The following is an 18,889-nucleotide window of genomic DNA, read 5'->3' as shown; positions in this document are numbered from 1 at the left end:
ATATTTTCAAATCTAAGATAATCTCATAATAGATTTCCTCAGCTGTGGGAACAGTTTATAAAAAAATTAAATCTGCCAGAATCCCTATCAGACTTGTGCCCTGGGGGAAAATTCCTTCCTTATTTCTCAGCTGGTGGCATTGCATGATTTCGCTCATCTTAGGAAAACATTTCAATACAGCAGCAGCTGGTGTCTGCCTGCACTTCCACTGGTGCCTTTGTGAGGACAGAACTGAGCAGCAACACCTAAATAACCCTGTCTCCTTTTCTCCCCTTGTGTTGTTGTGGAAAAGATCCAAAAGAAGCCAGGTCACCCATTGCTGCTCTCCTTCCCTTGCACCTGGAAGTCCATGCCTCCCCTCAGCTCCGTCAAGTGTCTGCCACACTGGGGGTACCTGCTGGTGACTCTTATCACTGTGGTCAAGGAGTGGAATGGGAGAGTGACATTTTTTTATGTAATGGAGATATTTTGCTTTCCTGCTGCATGCTTCTAATCTCTGCTGTTCCTTGAGCAAAACAGTGTGACTGGTATGGCATAATTCAAAGTGAATTTAAAATTTCTGAAGTCAAATGTTTTCTAAAAAGATCTGTTTTGAAGCAATTCGGCAAAGCTGACATAACCACGCTAACTTCAGTGAACCTGCATTGGCTGCGTCAGTTGAGAATTGAGCCCATACTAGCCAGAGCATTTATTTTTAAATTCTAGCTTCTGCTGGCTTTTTCTTAAAAGTCTCTGTAGTTCTATAACTTTCTAAAGTAGCTCACAAGTCTTGTGCTTCTGCTAATAAAACAGAAAATCCATTTCCATTTTTCAGTGTAATCTTTTTTTCATGTGAATCCATTTCTCATCAAAAGAAGTGAGTGACTGGCGTGAAAGCTTGAGCTCTCTACTTAGCTGTAAAGACAAGTCTTGGTCTTTCAAGTTGTCACACGTTGTCTGGGAGAACATGGCCACAAATTCAAAAACTAGGAGGGAGAAACTAAATACCCTGTGTTGCTGTGGCCAGCAAAAGTATTGTTCCCAATGCCTGGTGAAGAGAATTAGGTCTGATTTCTGATTCTATGTTCTCAATCTGTTGGTAAAATCAGCAACAAAAGCTGAGACAAAGAAGATTCTCCCAAGTGCCCATGGGAGAGGTATGTCCTATAGCATACCAGTGTCAGCACATGTCACTGCAAGGACCCTGCATACACCAGGACCTTAATTTCCAGCAGCTATTTTTGTTGGTTATTTTTTAAAGGTAAGTTAGGAGCACTTTTCTTCAGTCTTAGAGGGGAGTAATATTCTCCCCAGACAAGCTCAGTCACAAGAAAATTGATACTTCCATAAGGGATTCCATGCCTTCTTTTTAAAGTACATCATCTTCCAGACACTTCGCTACATCTCCTCAGGCAGAGAGGATGCACTCATGCCTGGGGTGCCTTAGAAGATGTAAAGCTAAAGTCAGGTAAGGAGAAAAAAAATCTCCATGGCTTTTTTTTTTTTTTTCTTGTAGCAGATGCATTGCTGGGATTTCTCTGCTTCACTGGCTTCTGCACCCTGATGATACCTTTGGCTAAGCTCATGAAAGACAGTTTCCCAGGCAAAAAAAAACCTGCATTATAGAGACCTCAGATGACAAACAGTTTGCAAGCCACCAGGCAAAGTTGTCACTGAAAATACTGAAAGTCTTAGCCATGAAAAAGTTCTCTTACAAGTGTAATTATAGAAGAGCATGTAAACTTTTAGAGACCAGAAAACAGCAGAGCCAAACCAAAACATAAAGAATGACAGCTGCAGAACAAGAAACTCTCAACGAAATTACACAGGACACTCATGTCAAAATACAGAGATAAAGCAGAAAAAACTAAAATCAGAGATATTTTAAGTCAGAGCAGTCTGATACTGTATTTGAACCTCGATATGATGATGGCATACAGTTAAGCAAGAGGACGTGTTTAAGTAATCTTTGTTTCCCAGCTTTCCTCCCCTGTGACACCTTTAAGGAACCTGAATTTCAGAGAAAGGAGTGCTAACCACTCTGCGACAGCCAGGTCCTTTGAAGACACATCAAGCTGCATATTCAGAAATAAATATTACACACTGCCAGTGAGTAGCTCTTCTGCTCAGTGTTTTGCTCAGTGGGTAGAAGATGGTGTTCACAAAGGCAGGTATGAACTATCCTGCTATGCTGTCTTGCAGGTTTTAATTGTGCCTTTATAGCAAGTACTTCACAGACAAAATGCACTATGTCTGACTAAAGGATGAGGTTCTATGTGTAGTCATACACAAAAGTTGCACAGTAAATTCAAAAAGTAGATTCTCCAGCAGATTATTTAAATTTACAGTACAAGGATTGTAGTGAATTGGGGGCAAGTAGTAGTGAATTCTGTGAGCAAGGTAAGGCTTTCCTTTCATATTGATTTCTGAGTAGATTTCAGGCTCAGTCTTTAGTGATAGGCAAAGATGGAGGTAATAGAAGTGTTTTTATACTCCTTGTGTGTTCTCTCCTTACCAGCTCCTCAGGTTGGCCAAGAGCGAGTTTGGCTTCTACCACAAGAGTAAGCAGACACCCTTTGCTCAGAAGTTTGCTTTATCAGCAAGTTCCCCGAGGACTTGTCCTGTCTTTAGGAGACAGCAAGTAGGTTGCAATTGTGATCATGCTGCATCTGGATGGGGGCTGAAATAAAAGAAACCCTTCTCTAGGCCATTTGGGAATTCTACTTTGCACTGTGAAAACTTTGATTAACCAGCTGGGCAGATGCTCACCTGCTTTGTGCTGCTGGAAAACTTTGCCTTTGACTGAGAATATTTCAAGACACTAAATGGCAAATACAAATTCGAGCCAGAGACAAGATGCTGTACTGAAGTTTTAGGTTAATAGTTTGGATTTAATGTAGAATTTGTTGACAGTAAAGGTAAAACTATAAGCTAAAAACTGGCAGCAATCTTCTTTAGGTTTCTTCATGTTTGAAGTGATCTTCTTGATGATTGTTTTCCAAAGCTGATTTTTCTGTGTTGCCAATATTTCTGCAGAATTTTTGTGATCTCTTACTTCCAGATACACAAAAGACTTGGTGTCGTATTTTGGCCTTGAGAAAATCCCTGTTTTTCTATCTACAGTCAACAATTTGGCCTGATAGACTTGTTATTTAAAATTGATATTCAACAAATGGTTTATGCAAAAGATGTCACAGATGAATGTATAACAATGCACAGAACTGAAAAATGTAAGATCAAGCGAGAATATGAGTAAGTAAACAATGGAAGTTATTAGTCAGGGGAAAATTCATATTCCTGTTAGGTTTTCTCACCCAAACCAGAAAAACCTTGCACTTTCCTTATAGTGCCATAGTCTGGGTATGCTCTTCAAAAGCTTGTAAAATAAATTCTGCTTCTCATTCATAAACTTGCCCATCTGTGAAGCCTTTATTCAGGGAAACCTACCTGCTCAAATGCTTGTTGTAGTTCATTAAAGGCTCCCATTTGTACTCATAAAGACTCATTCATTGCCTTGAATAATATATATGGTGTGCTGAAAGAGAACCAACTTTTGCTCTTACAATCTAAATTAAACAACTTTGTCTAATAAAAGAAGCACCGTCTCACTTCCACTAGGCCATAAGCCCTAAGGATCTTCTACTTGCATGTTTATTATTTATTTATTTTTGCCAAGTTGTCCTTCAAGGATCTGAAAGCTGAGAGATCCAAGCCACTTAAATTGTTTCTTTCTCTGCCTGCTTAGAAAGACAGAGGCAAGTACAGGCACAACTGTACTGAAGCAAATACTCATCCATAAACTTATTCTAAAATGCAATTGGATGATCTTCTGTCTTTTTCTCGGTCCCACCTTCTAACCTTCCTCATCTTGAGAGTCCATCTCTATTATGTGTGGCTTTTCCAAATGCCCATGATTAATAACTGCTGTGATTCATTAGCCTGTGTTGTTGGCAATGTTTCCCCAATGGGAGCATTTGCTATCTAGGGATAGTCCATGATTGCTCTGCCTCCTGGAACAGTAAGATGCTTTCAATCTAATGTGCTGTCCATGTTTTAGCATAAAATAATATTAAGGCATCCACATAATGGAACCGTCTGAAGATCCATTTTATTAAGCACTGGAAGAAAATGTTTGTGTGTTTGCATGTGCAAGGGAAGCATAATCAGCAAACCTATTTCGCCAGAAATGTTGTTTCCATGAGGGTTTCATGTAAATACACAGCTATTTTGAGGTGTAGTTCTTTGGCTGTGAGCATGAAAAAATACTCCGTAGCCAATATCTTACCTGGTGCAATTAACTTACTCAAATTATATACAACCTATTTGAAGAAGGAAAAATGGGAAACAGAGATAGGTTTATTGTACTTATTCCATTTTGTGGGTATTTATTTTAAATGCAATCTACCTTCAAGTACAGAGCTGTACTGCTCTTAAAAGATTGCTGCTTCAAGTTGCTCCACATACCTTAACATAGCATGGACCTTTTTTACATTATACGATCAACTTTTTGACAGTACAGGGCCAGCACAGCTAATGGAATAATAGCCTGCAGGGTCCAGCTAAATGATATACGAATATAATCAACCTTTGTGATGACTATTCAAAAGTAATCCCTTTAGCTTTCAACTGCAACATATATTTCAACCGGGCAAAGCCATATGAAGAAAATCTCTGCAGACTCCTCTGATACAATATGGCCTTCATATCCCCACAGTGTGTTTGCTACTCACAGTGAGTTTTAAATTTAAGGTAATGGCTACTGTATATTCATGTGAGCATAGAACAATACCTTTGATTTGTTGGAGAAATGTTACATTAGCTATCAAGGGCCCTATTCAGTAAACTTTGACACAACCCTTATATATGGTTTACTGCTTATTCTAAATGGAATATGCCTGATAGAAATGGTTTGCATGCCCAAATTGTACAAATTCATTAATCTTTATATTAATAAAACCTCCAAGTACTACTGCCTACATTCCAAGTGAACCAAGTCAGGAAACATGGTTAAACAGGTAGGCCCAACATGCTTCTAAAAGGCATTGCATCAATTTTCATTTATCAAGACAGAATATGTAGGAAGATCATCTTCAAGTATGGGATAAGCATGTTGTTGGCAGTCATATTAGTTTCTGCTCTATCTCTATTCCTTCACCATTGCATCATTCTTCAGGTTATATAACTCAAAGCAGCTGCGTGGCCTTTAAAAATTCAAGTAAATTTAAAAATACAATGATGGGCTCTATCTCATCAGCTGTGTATCACCAGCATGGTAATACATCGAGGTAGTCTTGCTTTCTCTCCCTTTTGTGACAAAAATATGCAGCATTGGTGGATCTGAATACATGGAAGTAATTCTGTTAGAAGAAAAAAGGTGTAATGAAAATGTTGTGTTGCCCTATATTACTACTTTTGTATGTACACTATAGTCAGAGTTCAGTCTCATCATCAGGAGTTGCAAACAGGGCCTTATTTGTGTACAGGCACTTGAATCCATGTGAGAACATAACAGCATGTTACCTGTTACCATATCTTGTTTGAGGGGATGTGTTGGAGGATTCTGCTTAAGCAGGTGAGCTGTAGTGGAGGAGTAGGAGACCCTGTGAGCATTCCCTCTATTTGTTTGCCGTGGCACTTCTTGAGCCCACAGTAAAACTACTGCATCCTCAGCATCCTGCAGCAGAGAGTTCCAGTGATGAGGTGGCAGTGCACAAAGAAGCCTTTGCTTTGTATCCAAGCCCACCACATCCCACTTTCAGTAGACCCTACCACATTTTTTTTAAATTGGAAAACACAGTGAAAAATGTTTTCTGAGTCACCTCGTGCTTACTACGCTCACTCTTACTTTCGTCATCTTTTCAAAAAAATTTCACTTTTTTTTTTCAAACTAGTTTCAGCTGAAACTATATACCTGAAACAATAATTCTCTTATGACTTCATCACTTCATGGAGCTTTCAGTGAAATTCTTGTTTAATAAAGTCCAACAGTCTATGAATAATGCAAACCTTGGATTTGAATGGATTCCCATCACATGGACACACAGTCTCGGGTGTTGTCTGTTTCATTTTCTTTATAATCTTTTGAGAGAATGGTGCCTAAAATTCGTGTCCTTTCTGGAGTTAGTTGTGGCTTCAGTCTTTGTGGGTGTGGCCTTCTTTCTTTTTTATTGCTTTCCACTAATCATATAATGTAAAGGAGTTGCAGCCCTGCATTGTTTTCTCCCAAAAACATCATGAAATAATGAGATTTTTAGAAGTGTAGCATTGTGTAGATAGACACACGGAAACAGAAGGAACAGAGATGCCAATTCTAGCTGCACTGAAAATCTGACCAGACAATTTTAATTCTATTTTATGAACAGCAGTGGTAATCGGTCAGGGACATCCTATTATGATTAATCATATTTTCATTCTATTAATACATATTAATGTTATCTCCACATTTTGCACAATAAGATGGAAGGAGAATGCTTGATGGTGTGATCTGTGATGGGATATATGTATTATCATTATGAATATGAGATGCTTTTATTGTTTCCAAATAGCATAGGCCAAACAAATGCCAAGAAAACATTTATGGCTCAGTATTCCATCAGTTATCCTTGATATGCTTAATATGCGCTGGGAGGGCAGAGCTGTTAATCAGCCAATAATAGCTTGGTGCCCAAGTGTGAAGGCAAAAGGCTGAAAGGTACATGAGAAAAGCAATTTCTGCTGTAACTCCCCATCTGTCATGTGCTCATCCCCACTGTCTCAGACTCTTGTCAGTGTCTGTCGCTGTCAGAGACACACTTTTCTATGTGTTTGCCTGGAAACACAGATGTTGCTGTACCCAGCTATGTTCTGGGCTTGAGTCACCCACTTTGCACCACTTTTCCACCAAAGCTCATCCACTGGAAAGAGCAGTAACACTGCACTGGTCTGAAACTGGGTGGGACAGCTCAGTTCTGACCCCTGTGAGCACTGCCTGGGGCTCTGGGCTGCTTGCCACTGGCTGAGTTTCTAAACCAAACTGAGCTGTGCAGGTTTTATTAGATTTTTTTTCATTTAAGACTTGGTCTGCCAGGAAAGGGCCTGGTTTCAGAACGTGTCACCTGAAATAACTACATTGTTAAATACAGAGTAAACCACTAACACACACACTGCCCTCATACAAAATGAGACTCTGTATGGGAATGCTAATTCTCAGATATTCTTCATAGATTTACTTATCCTGTTCTTACTTGCATACAACTATGGATTAAGTCCTAGTTAGCAACTATACTTAATAAAAGTCTGTGAATTGACAAAACATAAATTTTATTGAGTCTTGAATGGTCTAGTAGTTTTAATCTGTTCCAGGCATTGCACCAGCAGAGACACTGCTTCGAACATTATTTTTAACCCCCACCAGAACTGGATGATTTATTTTGGCCATGAGTTAAATTACGATGCCAAACAAACACTGTTGGTATTGCTGTAACTGAAAGCTAAAGCTCAGTTTTAGGCATCACAGTACAAAGAGGTAGTGACAAATTGAGGAGGATCCAGTTAAGAAAACATGAGTTCGTTTCAAATATTGAAGAGACTGTGTTTGCTTAGCCTCCAAAAGAGAAGATTAGAGAAAGGAAAATAGTCTCTCAAGCTATAAGGAGTTATTCTGAAAGAGGGCTGTTCCATTGCTCTTTGTGTCTGCAAAAGGTAGAACAAGAGAAAAATCAGTTTAATTTGCAATAAATATTTATCTTAAGTATTAGGGAAGAAATGGAGCAATAAGGCTGTGAAGCACTGAAACAGAGAGATTAGGGATGTTGTGAAACAGCCTTCATCAGAAGCCTTGGAGAATAGATGTCAGGGATGGACTAGATATATATGTGTGCTTTCTTTATTTGAGGAGGTGAAGCAGATCAGTGGTTTCCAAAATAAGGAACCGTGCCCCAGGGATGTTGTAGGTGGAATGAGGCAGAGGGAGGTGTGTTGCTGGAGAGTCCCTGGGAACAGAGCTGAAAGTGCAGCCAGGAGATGGGAGTTTGGTGTGGAAACGGAGTGAGGAAGGAATGAAACAGCGTCACAGGAGCAAATGAACTCTGTGGCTGTCAAGAACTGCAGAGTCAATCCATGGCCTCCCAGCCACCTGTTCCCTGATTACATCCCATGAGGAAAACCCCACTGAGAGGTCGCAGCCTTCTCTTGCTTCCCGCACTGCTCAATTCCTCTCCTGCAAAGTCTTCCTCCTGCCTGCCATCTTTCAGTGCTGTCTTGGCCATCGTCTTCTCCCAAATGTATCTCCCTTGTTAGCTCTTCAGCTGGTCCCACCCAGACCTGTCCTGCTGGAGAACTGCTGCACAGGAGTGCAAGAAATGAGACCAGAAACCCCTGTCAATTCTGTGTTTCTAGGATTATATCTTATGTGACTCACCTCTGTTTTTTAGATTTCCTTTTCTTGTGACTTTTTTCCGTAGATCATATTTTTATATTTTTCAATTGAACCATTTAGGCCTTTTAACCATTAAAAGTGTAAGTCTAAAACACTCATGCACTTTTTTTTTTTTTTTTTTTTTTTTTTGATAACAGAACCTGGTAAAGAAACAAGTGCCTCAAAGCCTCTGTGAGCCTCTGTCCAAGACACCAGTTCAAAATCTTCCTGGTACAGTATTTGCTCTTAATCCACACACTTTATATCAATCTGCTGATTTTTACAAAATGTCACTGCTATCAATACTTAACCTGATTTTGACAGGCAATTACACATCGTCTCTGTATTACTATGTCTAAATAATTATATTTTTCCTGCTCATAAATGAATGAATTCACACTTCCCTCAGTTTTCTTACACTTATTCCTAGTTTTAGAATGTAATTGCCTTTGATCATGTAATTACTTTTAATTTACAGAAATAAGCCTTTGATACAGAAACAAATCTGATTAATTAGATGCCAAGCCCAAATATAAAACATGTAGATATCGATGTATATACATAAACTTCTGCCATTTTTGAACTTTTCTATTTCCTGTTTTTTGTTCTAGAGGATGCCTGCTTATTGACGGAGAACTGATGTATAATGAGTACAGGAAAGTCATTGAAGAGTGGTACAACAAAGTAGGAATTTCAGCAAAGATTTTGTCATTAAAATGCTATTATCAAAAAAAGCATCTGTCTTTTAAATAATTTTTTTAAAAAGACAAAGAGTAGTAGAATATAAAGTTTTTACTTTGTGCACCCATTTCTTAACGTCTTAACAAAGTGTCAAGATCCTCCTGTTAAGATATTAAACATGAATAGGAATCCAAGATGCTCAATGCCTTGTAAGAGCAGGCTCCAAATGTGTCTGGAGAGTTTTCTGTAAATCCCTGATTGTGATCCCTTTCAGAAAAAAATATTCATAGAGCTACCAGTGATTTTAGCATGTGTGTATTGGTTGGGGTTCAGCTGTAGCTGAAACAGAATAGATCCAGCCTGGGTGGCACACTATGGTGTAATTTTGATCCAATCTATATCACAGGTTGGACTCAAAACACAACCAGGTTTGTTTAAAATCCATCTGGATGCAATCCAGTGCCATGTGCTGTGGGATAACACTGCCCGGAGGTGGGACCAGAGGTGGTCCCTCCCAACCTGACCCATTCTGTGACTCTGCGCTTCACACCATCGGGTAAATTAAAATTCTGCTTAGGTTCTTTCTGGCAAATAATCTGAAGCACTGATTTTGGAGTCTGTGTAAAAAACTGTGTCCCATTTTGAGCTGATGAAACTCCTGCCAGTGGGTCTCCACATGACCCACTGACATCTGTAGTCTTCACAGTCCTTAGAGGACTCGGAGTCCTCAGAGCCTGCTGCTATCGCTGTTGGCATTAGGAAGGGTTAGAGGACAGAAGATGGAAGTTATCACTTTGCAAAATATATATTAATATGGGATTTGGAACCTTTGAATTTTATTTAGGAAAATTGGTGATTTATAATTTCACATATTAGAAAATCCCTTCTTTTAAACTAAACAAAGAAAGCTTTATCACTCCCAACAGCAAACTATTCCTTTCTCTAAATGGAGGTTTCCAGACTCAGAGTTTGTAGCGAGGTCCATTAGACCTATAATCAGGTTTTATGATGGTGTTTGAGCAAACATTAGCTTTTGCCATAGTAATAACTCAATTCACAGTTTTCTTCGGGATTGTAATCTGAGTATTTGGTTGACATGTGACAATAGGGTTTCTCCCTGTTAAAGAATAGTAAAAATGTATCGTTAACCAGCTCTTATTAGACTATTTTTGATACAGAATGCTGTATACATGCAATTTTAATACAAATAGCTAAATAATTTTATTCTTTTCTTTATAGGTCTTTATTGTCTGAACACCATGCTTATTATAACAATGTTAATTTAGAAGGCTTTTGCAAGGCTGAAAAGTTGTATAGAAATATTCCCACATGCAATTATGCACACACATAGGCAACAAATCTCTTTGCTTAGTGTTAAAATGAGGTAAACATTTTATGGAAACCAGAAAGAGAAACTGGACTACGAATTAAGTATAAACATCTGTATTTTTTACCCCTTAAGTTTCCCCCTTATATTTTAATAGTATTTAAATGAAATAGGAAGAACATTGTAAAACCAGCACAATTTTTCAAATATTATCTTAAAATCCTGTTAACCTACAAGCTCTTCTAATCTTTGTAAGTATAGCATGACTGCTAATTTTAGATATTTGGAATTACTTTTATCAAAATATTGTCAAAATAAATGACATTACTGAATTTGGCCTTCATAGTAAAAAAAAAAAGTATATAAAATAACATAAACTATGCCAATATTCTAGAAAATACAGTTATCAATTTATCAAGGACAAGTTTCTAAATTCTTAATGGATTTTAACCCCATGTACATTTCTGCAGGAACTGAACATTCTGGTTTTGTGTCTCAAAACTTATTGTGTAGTTATGTTAAATAGCATCCATGATTTTCACTATTTTTGCCAATCTGTACTCGTTACTACATGATAACTCTGATATGCTTCTGAAAAATGGTCATGAATTAATCCCCTAGAGCATTAACTCTCCCATACTTTTTAACTTTTTCATCATGCCGCTTTTAATAAACATAAGGGGAAATTTATCATCCTTTAGCAATGTAAGTGTGAGTTGTGTTGTTGAAAGTCAGGAAGCTTTGGGAGCAAATTGTGTTTATTGTGCTAAATTTACCTGTCTCCCATCCCAGGAACAATTTGTCCAATGAGTAACTCTCAGTCTGGCAGAATGCAGGTGTTGTTCAGCCCCTTGCAGACCTTTTCAGTGGGAAAACAAAGACTCTTCCCCCTTCAAATTAATGGGGCCATGAGGTTAGGCAGGACGTTGTTCCCTACGTCATTGTTTGGACAGGATCCTGGAATAAAGCTCTCAGCTGCTGGGAGCAGTCAGAGCTGCATGGGTCACGGCAGCCTGGTGAACACCTCACACACCCCAGCTGAAAGCACAGTGCTTACTGTACTTGGCTGAAGTATCCACCCAGTGCTGCTGCAGAAGAAAAGTCACCACTCTGAATTAGCAGTGCTCTACAGCATCACTTCCCTTTGCTGATCTCTTGTCAGACACAGTCTTGCTCATAAGATCTGTGGGGATCAGAGCTCACATTGGAGTAATGGAGCTTCTGTCTTTTGTCTCTTTCCATGAGAGGTGCTTTAATTCCTTTAAGGAGCTCCCCTTATGGAACACAGTTATTCTCCACCCTGACTCCTTCTTTATCCTTCCTCCAAGTTTTACCAGAAAGCACCTGATCCCCTGACCCTTAATTTGCAATCAGGAAGGAGGACTCATGAGAGAGTATGGATTGCAGTTTACAACTTTTACTGTGCTCTCAGAAATCACAGGCAGAGTTGACTTTAGTTAGGAAAGCAAGCAGATCAATTTAGCCTGTAATGCCAGTCCATTTCAAACCAAAGACTTGTCAAACGTATTATAACAGATGAATATCTGAATAGTTCTGAAGTGTAGTGTCTCTAAAATCTACATTTTGTGGGTACCTAGGATATGTTAGGCTGGCAATTAAGGTTGCTTTTTGAGTAGGGCTTTAGTAGGTTTCACTGTGGATGTATCTAATAGTAATGACTAACACTTTGTAGCAGAGAGGAAGGTTGTACCTCAGAAAGAATTCTGTTTATAATTATGAAAACCATGTTTTCTGATCATTAATAGGGTATATCTTGTTAATTATGATGATGTATAAGGTATTTCACCTGTGATGCCATTTAGAAAATTAATGTTTGAGTCACAGAAAGGTCATTGCCATTCTGGAAGGAATCCATTCATCTCTAAATAGGCCATCTGAATATAGACTAAGAAATACCCTATATATAATTACCTGGAAATAGATGGAATAAATAAGATTGATGATAGGTATTACTAAAGCCACATGTTAGTTTCCTGTTAGGAAAAAGTAGATTGTAACTGAAAGAAGCAATAATATACATGTAAAAATAAAGAAATAGGTTAAAATCTTGAGTATTTCTGTGCGGTTCAGCTATTACTCATGAGGTAAGAATTCAGCCCTCAGAAGTCGTGTGCATCAAGGTCTTTATCCTGAGATTCAGGCAGGTATTTCTGAAGACAGCTCCTACAAAAAAGATAATGAGGACTTTTTTATTTTGTTTTTTTTTTTTTTTAACAAACCTGTGTCTTGCTTGACATCGTAACTTCATAATACCTTCATAATTTGCCACACAAATGCTTACAAGTAGATGGAATGTGCATGCTGTCTTTGAAGATAAACATGTTAATGGGTATTCCCATGTGTGAGCCCTCTTTTGACACCTGGAGTCTCCAGGAGCTGGGGAGGATCCTGGGGGGGACAAGTCTCAAGTAGTCCCAGCAGCTGCTCATTCTGCAGCTCAGTTCTGCAACTTGGTCTCCTGCAGCATGAGATGTGGGACAGAAAACCAGTGCACAGCAGATTTTCAGTAACACATGGATGAGCCAGAAACTGGGAACTTGAACATCCTGAGAGGAGTGTCTGGGAGTGGCAGTAGCTCCTGACTCCAACTCAGCTTCAAACCCAGCTAGGATCGAGATCTCCTACACCAGACAGACAGATGAGAGGCAGCCCTTGTCTCTGGGAGGCAGCTTTTGTAACTGGCACATCCAACCCCTCATTTGGGACATACTTATCCATACACAGAGGTAAATCAGCTTTGAAAGGCTGCTGCCTCCTGCACAGAGCTGTTCTATCCCTGGCAACATTGCTCCTGGTCTTCCTGGACTGTCAGAAAGCATTTTCCCATCTGGCCACAAGTTCACAGTTTACAATTGTAGTGACTTAAATCTGGACTTAACCATAGCAATGCCTTTAAAAACGTCTTCAAAGAGCCCTCCCTGAAGCCAAGTGGTCACTGCTGTTCTTTGCTGTTTGCTTTCATAAGGGCTGTCTGCCTCCCGGCTCCTCAGTGTCACTTGGCTGAGGAAATTAGACACTCTCTTTCCACACAAGTACCAGGAAAAAATGTTCCCTTGGCATTGATGGCTGCTTGCAGTACAGATTAAACCAAAATTTATTTAGGATAAAGGAAGTTCAGGATTACCTGCTTTCCCCTTCCTGGTTGCTTCTCTCTCACAGCAACCCCTTTAACTTTCACATTCTGAATTGCAATGAGCTTTCACATCTGCTGAGCCTTGATACTCTCAGAGGAGCTCTGTGATATTAGAATATTTTGATTAATTAAGCCTTTGCTTTTACTTTGCCTCTACAAGCCTCTGTTCTTGGAGGGCAATATCACGGACACATTCAGGTTCTGCACTGCTTTTGGCAGAAACATGAACACCTGCTCGAGACTGCATTTCCACAGACACACACCAGACCACCTTGGAGCAGGTGATGTTTAATCAGTGTCCCTAGGTGGGGGCACTCATATAAGTCATATTCTAGGGTTTTTATCTCCTTCTTCCTGACCAGAAAATTCAGGATGGTGGAACCTGCCTAGAAAATAACTTTATGAAACTATGCCACAAAACTTCATAGTCTATACAAAGCAAATAAAAAAAACAAGCTGGAAAGGTGAGGAAAGATTAAAAAAACTAAACTAATATATTTGCAAGAAGTATGCTTGCCTTAGTCACCCTCTCTGTTTCTCCCAGATCCCACATCCCACTGTAGGGAGCTGGGGCATTTCCATCAGTGAGACAATGTGCTTTCCCTTGAAAGCTGCTGGGTTTAATCTCGCCATCAGATTCTGTGGTTCATTTCTGCAGTCCCTGTTGTACATTTCTTAATATCAGACAAGAGTGAGATATCTTCAGGACTGTGAGACTGAAGTTAAAATTTTTTTCAATGGAAAAAGGTGCTGGAAATATATAGTGGTCTTCATCAGCTGAAAGAGTCTGTGGAACCAAGCCCAGACTCATAAGCCTGTCGTGGTGTTGACTACATGAGCCAGGAAGAGGCTTTTGCACCTCTAAAATAGAGTGAGTTTGGTTCAGTGTAATCTCAGGCGTAGGTCAGAGCTGTGTTCAAGGAAGATAAGAGGAGGCTCTTCTACTTTCTCCTCTGATTTCTGAGCTTTTGAAGACCATTCCAGGTGTGTGCTAAAGCTCCTTCCTGTGACAGCTCTCCTGTAACAAAAGGATAGGTCAGCTCTTGCCTTCTGGAGTAAAGGCTTCAATGTCTTCACAGGTATTGCAAGCAGAAGTAAAAACCTGCATGTGGTAGCCCCGAATTATGGGTCACCATACCTTTCCTGATCACTGTACTGGGGCCTTTTGATTTTCTACCTGGAAATCATCTTCAACACCATTGAAGCGCAAGTGTTTGTAAAAGCACTATGAGATGAAAAGGTTTATTTCATAGTTTGATGTGGTCCTGCCATCTGTAGCTGTTTTTTTGCCTCCCTGCATGATGATCACTCATCTGGGGTAAGTACTGTACATGTTTTGTCTGGTTTGCCATGGCCAGTCTTTGGTTAGGAGCTTGATCCTCTTTTTTCACCATTTTCCACATACAGCATTGCATCATTAAAAAGAAATAAATCTTTTTTCAGGTAGGTGGATATTCATAGCAGAACTAAGTCAGAATCTCACCCCCCAGCTAAAAGGCTCTGGGGTTACACACAAATACAAATTAAAGTAAATCTGATCTTTTGGGGCCTACTGTATCCTTTCCCCATTTACTCTTTCTTCCCCACTTTTCCTTAGACCCATTTTTTTCCTTCTTCACCTTCATTCAAAATCTCCCCTCTGTCTCCAAAATTCCAATGCTTCACAGCCTTTCTTTATTTTATCCTTGCTGCTGAATGAAGATGTGATACAGATGAGGAGTAAAAATGAGGAGCTCTTTCAAATTAAGCCTTGCTGAAAACATCTTACTGTAAAAATTCCATTACAGCCTCAAGAGAAACAAAGGTACTTAAGCCTGGAATGTCACTGATCTCTGGACACCAGCCTGCTGCTGAATGCCTTCCAAACTCTGCCATTCCACAACTTGATTGGACCTCCCACAACTTCCCCCTCAGGCCTGTCTGTGGACTGGGCAGGCCTGTGTATTGGAACAACCCCAACTGGCAGTGCTTTTACCCAGGATCATCCACAACTGCTTCCCCATTAATTCCCTCTGTCTGGAAGCACCCTGATGTCTCCTTAATAAGGCTTAGCATTATTTATAGCGATTTACAGGTGTGCTGTTTAAAGATGGAACTGTAAATCACCTCAGATGTTGTTCCATGATGAAGTGCCTCTACATTATTTAACAAATTGTCCCAACATGACTGAACGACACACGATGGAAAAACTTGCCACGGAAATGTAATATTGAAATGAACACATAAATACTGTGTATTAAGTTAAACTTTGTAATTGCAGTTTTTATTCTTCTGGCAGTTTTGTACCCCAGGAGGATTTTCAGCTTCAGAAAAGTGGGGTACTTCTAACCAGGGGGTGTCAGCAGGGCAATACAATGACTTATATATGTGACACTGTCATGCAGCTGGTTTTGCAGAGGTGTTTGGCAGAAAAAATACCAGGTTGTACGTGTGCATCTTAGTTACAGCTCACTGCCTAGGGTGTAAGGTAGCAAGCAATGTTGTTTTACAGTATCAGAGTGATTCTGCCTCGGCAGAAAGAAGACTGAGGTTTGATGAAATGCCAGCCAAAAATGCCTACAGGTACCTCAAAATAAAGAACTACATGTGTTCTGAGATGTTGGTTTATCGTATTTGCCCATAATCTGAGCACAGTGCTTTCCCAGATCAAGGCAAGCCAGGCAATTTTGAATTGAGAGGAAAGGTGGAGCAACATCTTCTTCCTAGAAAGTCTGGACTGAAAATGAACCACATTCAGTGTTATATTTCTCCTGTAATTGCAGGTGGTTTTCCTAATTTGGATATAAGGTACCATTATGTGAGAAAGTCTTCTGATTTTTCTCTATTCAGTCAGGGATAGTTCGAAGATCATCATGCCTAAAACGTGCACATGGTTTTGACCTCACTGAGATCTGACACAAAACCCAAGGAAGCAGCCCATCCACCTGGTGATTTCCTCTGGGCAAGAAGACTTGGCTCACAAACACATAGGGTCAAAGAAGGGAAGTGATCTGGAGGGGTGAAGGGAGAGTTGGTGTCAGCACTGCCCGGGGATTCAGTTTGGAGGTGTATGAGTCAAAGAGTCTTTTCCAAAGTTGAGAAACAAACAGCCCCAGAAATTCCTCTGTTGCCTTTGAAGGAGTTACTTTTTTTTAAAATTTAATTCAAACTTTTGGGTATTCCCAGTTACATTTTTTACATGTCAGGGCTCTCTTAAAGTAAAGTCCAAAACCTTCTGAAACTGTTGCTGAGGATGTTTAAAATGTTTCTACAGAAAGGAGTTGTCCTGCTTCCATGTGGGTAACAGGGCTGCTTGTGTTCACATGTGTCCATGGACAGGAGGACCCACATAATAAATGCCAGCCTCAGTCATCAGAGCTGCATTCAGGCTGCTGCTGCACTGGGAGGATGAGGATTGTTGGACCAGAAGCTGTCTGGGAGGCAGGAAAGGGTGAAGGAGGTGCCCGAAGTGCTGAAATTTCCACAGGGGCAGCATCTCTTCCTCAGGTGGCTCAGTCGTGGATTGACCTGGCTTCCTGGTTTCCCCTTCCCTTCATGGGGGAACCACACTCCACGTGGCTGTTCCTGTCTGTTTGTGCCTCTGTTTGTATCTCCCCAGCCTCAAACCAGTTTTAAAAGTGTTTTAAGCCCACTTCAGGCCAAGGGAACAGATGTGGGAGGGGTTTAGCTGTGGATATATCCCCACAGGTTTTGTGCAGTGGAGTGGACAACAGAGGTGACAGAACCCATGTGTGTCCCACACAAGGGGAAAGGCATAAAATCACATGTACTGAAATCCCCAGGCAAGATAATTTATTTATGCTCCATCCTCTCATGTCAACCAGAGTTTGTGCCTTATTTGACACCAGCATAAAGGCCCAAATTCAGGGAAGTCAGCTTTCACCTCCCCTCCACAGTACACCTGAGGCTGGGCTTTAAAAAAACTGCTGTGCTGAGAGAAAAAGGTATTTCATGGAGTATCTCATACTGCCAGTGTCCTGGGAGTGAGATATTGAAGGGAGGTACTGGTTCAGTTTTTTGGAGGTATTGTCAGATGGGGCAGGGTTGGTTCCAGGTCTAAGAGCCCTCTTAGGACTTGGGAAACTTCTTTCCATTTCCTCATCCATCCTGAACTTCTCTGTATTCCTCTGCTGTAAGGTTGGATAGCAGCACATCCCTACTTCCTGGGAATGTTGTGGGGATCAGTATGCTGCTATCAGGGAGGGGTAAAAGCACTGAGTTGCCATAATGACCCTGAAAGAATTGTAAAACTCTAGAAAAATGCATCCTTATAAAACTAAAACTTATAAAACACAGTCAATTGGAATGCAGCATTAAATACACTGTCACTCACCCCCAGCCTGTTTTTTCCTTTTCCTGCATGAGCTCTTCCACACTTTGCCACTGCTCCTGCCATTGGAGCCTGTGACATGTATAAAACAGGACTCTTAGAGCACATGCTGGAGTTTAGACCATGTGTTTTCCTTCAGAGAGCTCCTCTGCCTCAGCACCTTGTCAGTGCTCTGTTTTGCAGAAATAAATAAATAAAGGAGTGAACGAAAATGTCATATACATAAATATGCCACAATAAGTTTAGTCTCTGGATCAAAGTGCTGAAAACGACACAGCTTTGAAACAGAAAGGTAGGAATCAAAATTACACATCCCCACGCATCAGCCCGGGTGCCAGCTGTTTAACTGAGCCGTGCGTGCTGTGGCTGATTAAATGAAAACATTTTAACAGCTGTCTAAAAGAAGGAAAACCCTCTCCCCACCTTCCCAGGGCTGCCTCATGCTCCATCCCCATGGGCTGCCTGGGAGAGCAGCCCTGTGGCCCCATCCCATGCCTGACCCATCCCTGTTCATTAGCACATGTGTGGGGCCACTGGGATGCAGGGCTGCTCTGGGATCATCCAAAGGACAGGCAGTAGGGTCCTTGGAGAGGTCAGAACCTCACCGAGTCGGTCAGAACCTCACCAAGTCCTGGTGCCATTGCCTGGCAAACCTGCGTGGGGGCAAGAGCCCAGCAGCTGTCTGGCTCTAATCCAGACTATTCCACGAGTTGGAAGTGCTGCTGCCTGGGGCAGGGAGACAAAGCAGCTCAGCTTGGTGGGGGAGGCAGCTCTGGTCTTCATATCCAGGCCAAACACAGCCTGACCTCCCCAACAGGGAAGAAAGAGGCTTTACAGAAGAGAGAAAGCTTTAGGTAAGTGGTGGGTGGTCTCTGGGGGCTGCATCCCTGCCAGTCTGCAGAACCAGCTGGGAGCCGTTCTCCAGCCTGGGGCCAAGCAGCATTGTGTGACAGCTGATTCCCTTCCTCTGTTCCCCTGCCTCCCCAAAACAGCGTGGGCAACACTGAACCGCCTGCTTGGAGC

At 40.8% G+C, this 18,889-nt stretch overlaps 1 protein-coding gene across 5 annotated transcripts in view; it reads left to right on the top strand.

Moving 5' to 3' along the window:
• TTC29 (tetratricopeptide repeat domain 29) overlaps positions 1 to 9,249 on the top strand; it is a 112,791-nt gene extending 103,542 nt beyond the window's left edge. For 4 of the 5 annotated variants that reach the window (XM_068187800.1, XM_068187801.1, XM_068187802.1 and 1 more), the window contains one exon: positions 1,355 to 1,620. In XM_068187800.1, the coding sequence (XP_068043901.1) occupies positions 1,355 to 1,605 (251 nt within the window). In that variant the 3' untranslated portion in view covers positions 1,606 to 1,620. Of the gene's footprint in view, positions 1 to 1,354; positions 1,621 to 8,532; positions 8,606 to 8,985 lie in introns of those variants that run through there. The other variant, XM_068187803.1, reaches the window with a different exon arrangement.
• The last annotated feature ends 9,640 nt before the right edge of the window (positions 9,250 to 18,889 follow it).

Source organism: Anomalospiza imberbis, chromosome 4 (genome assembly GCF_031753505.1).
Source record: "Anomalospiza imberbis isolate Cuckoo-Finch-1a 21T00152 chromosome 4, ASM3175350v1, whole genome shotgun sequence".
NCBI lineage: Eukaryota > Metazoa > Chordata > Aves > Passeriformes > Viduidae > Anomalospiza > Anomalospiza imberbis.
Note: the sequence above shows the minus strand (reverse complement) of the source record. Positions and strands in the feature narration are given on the sequence as shown.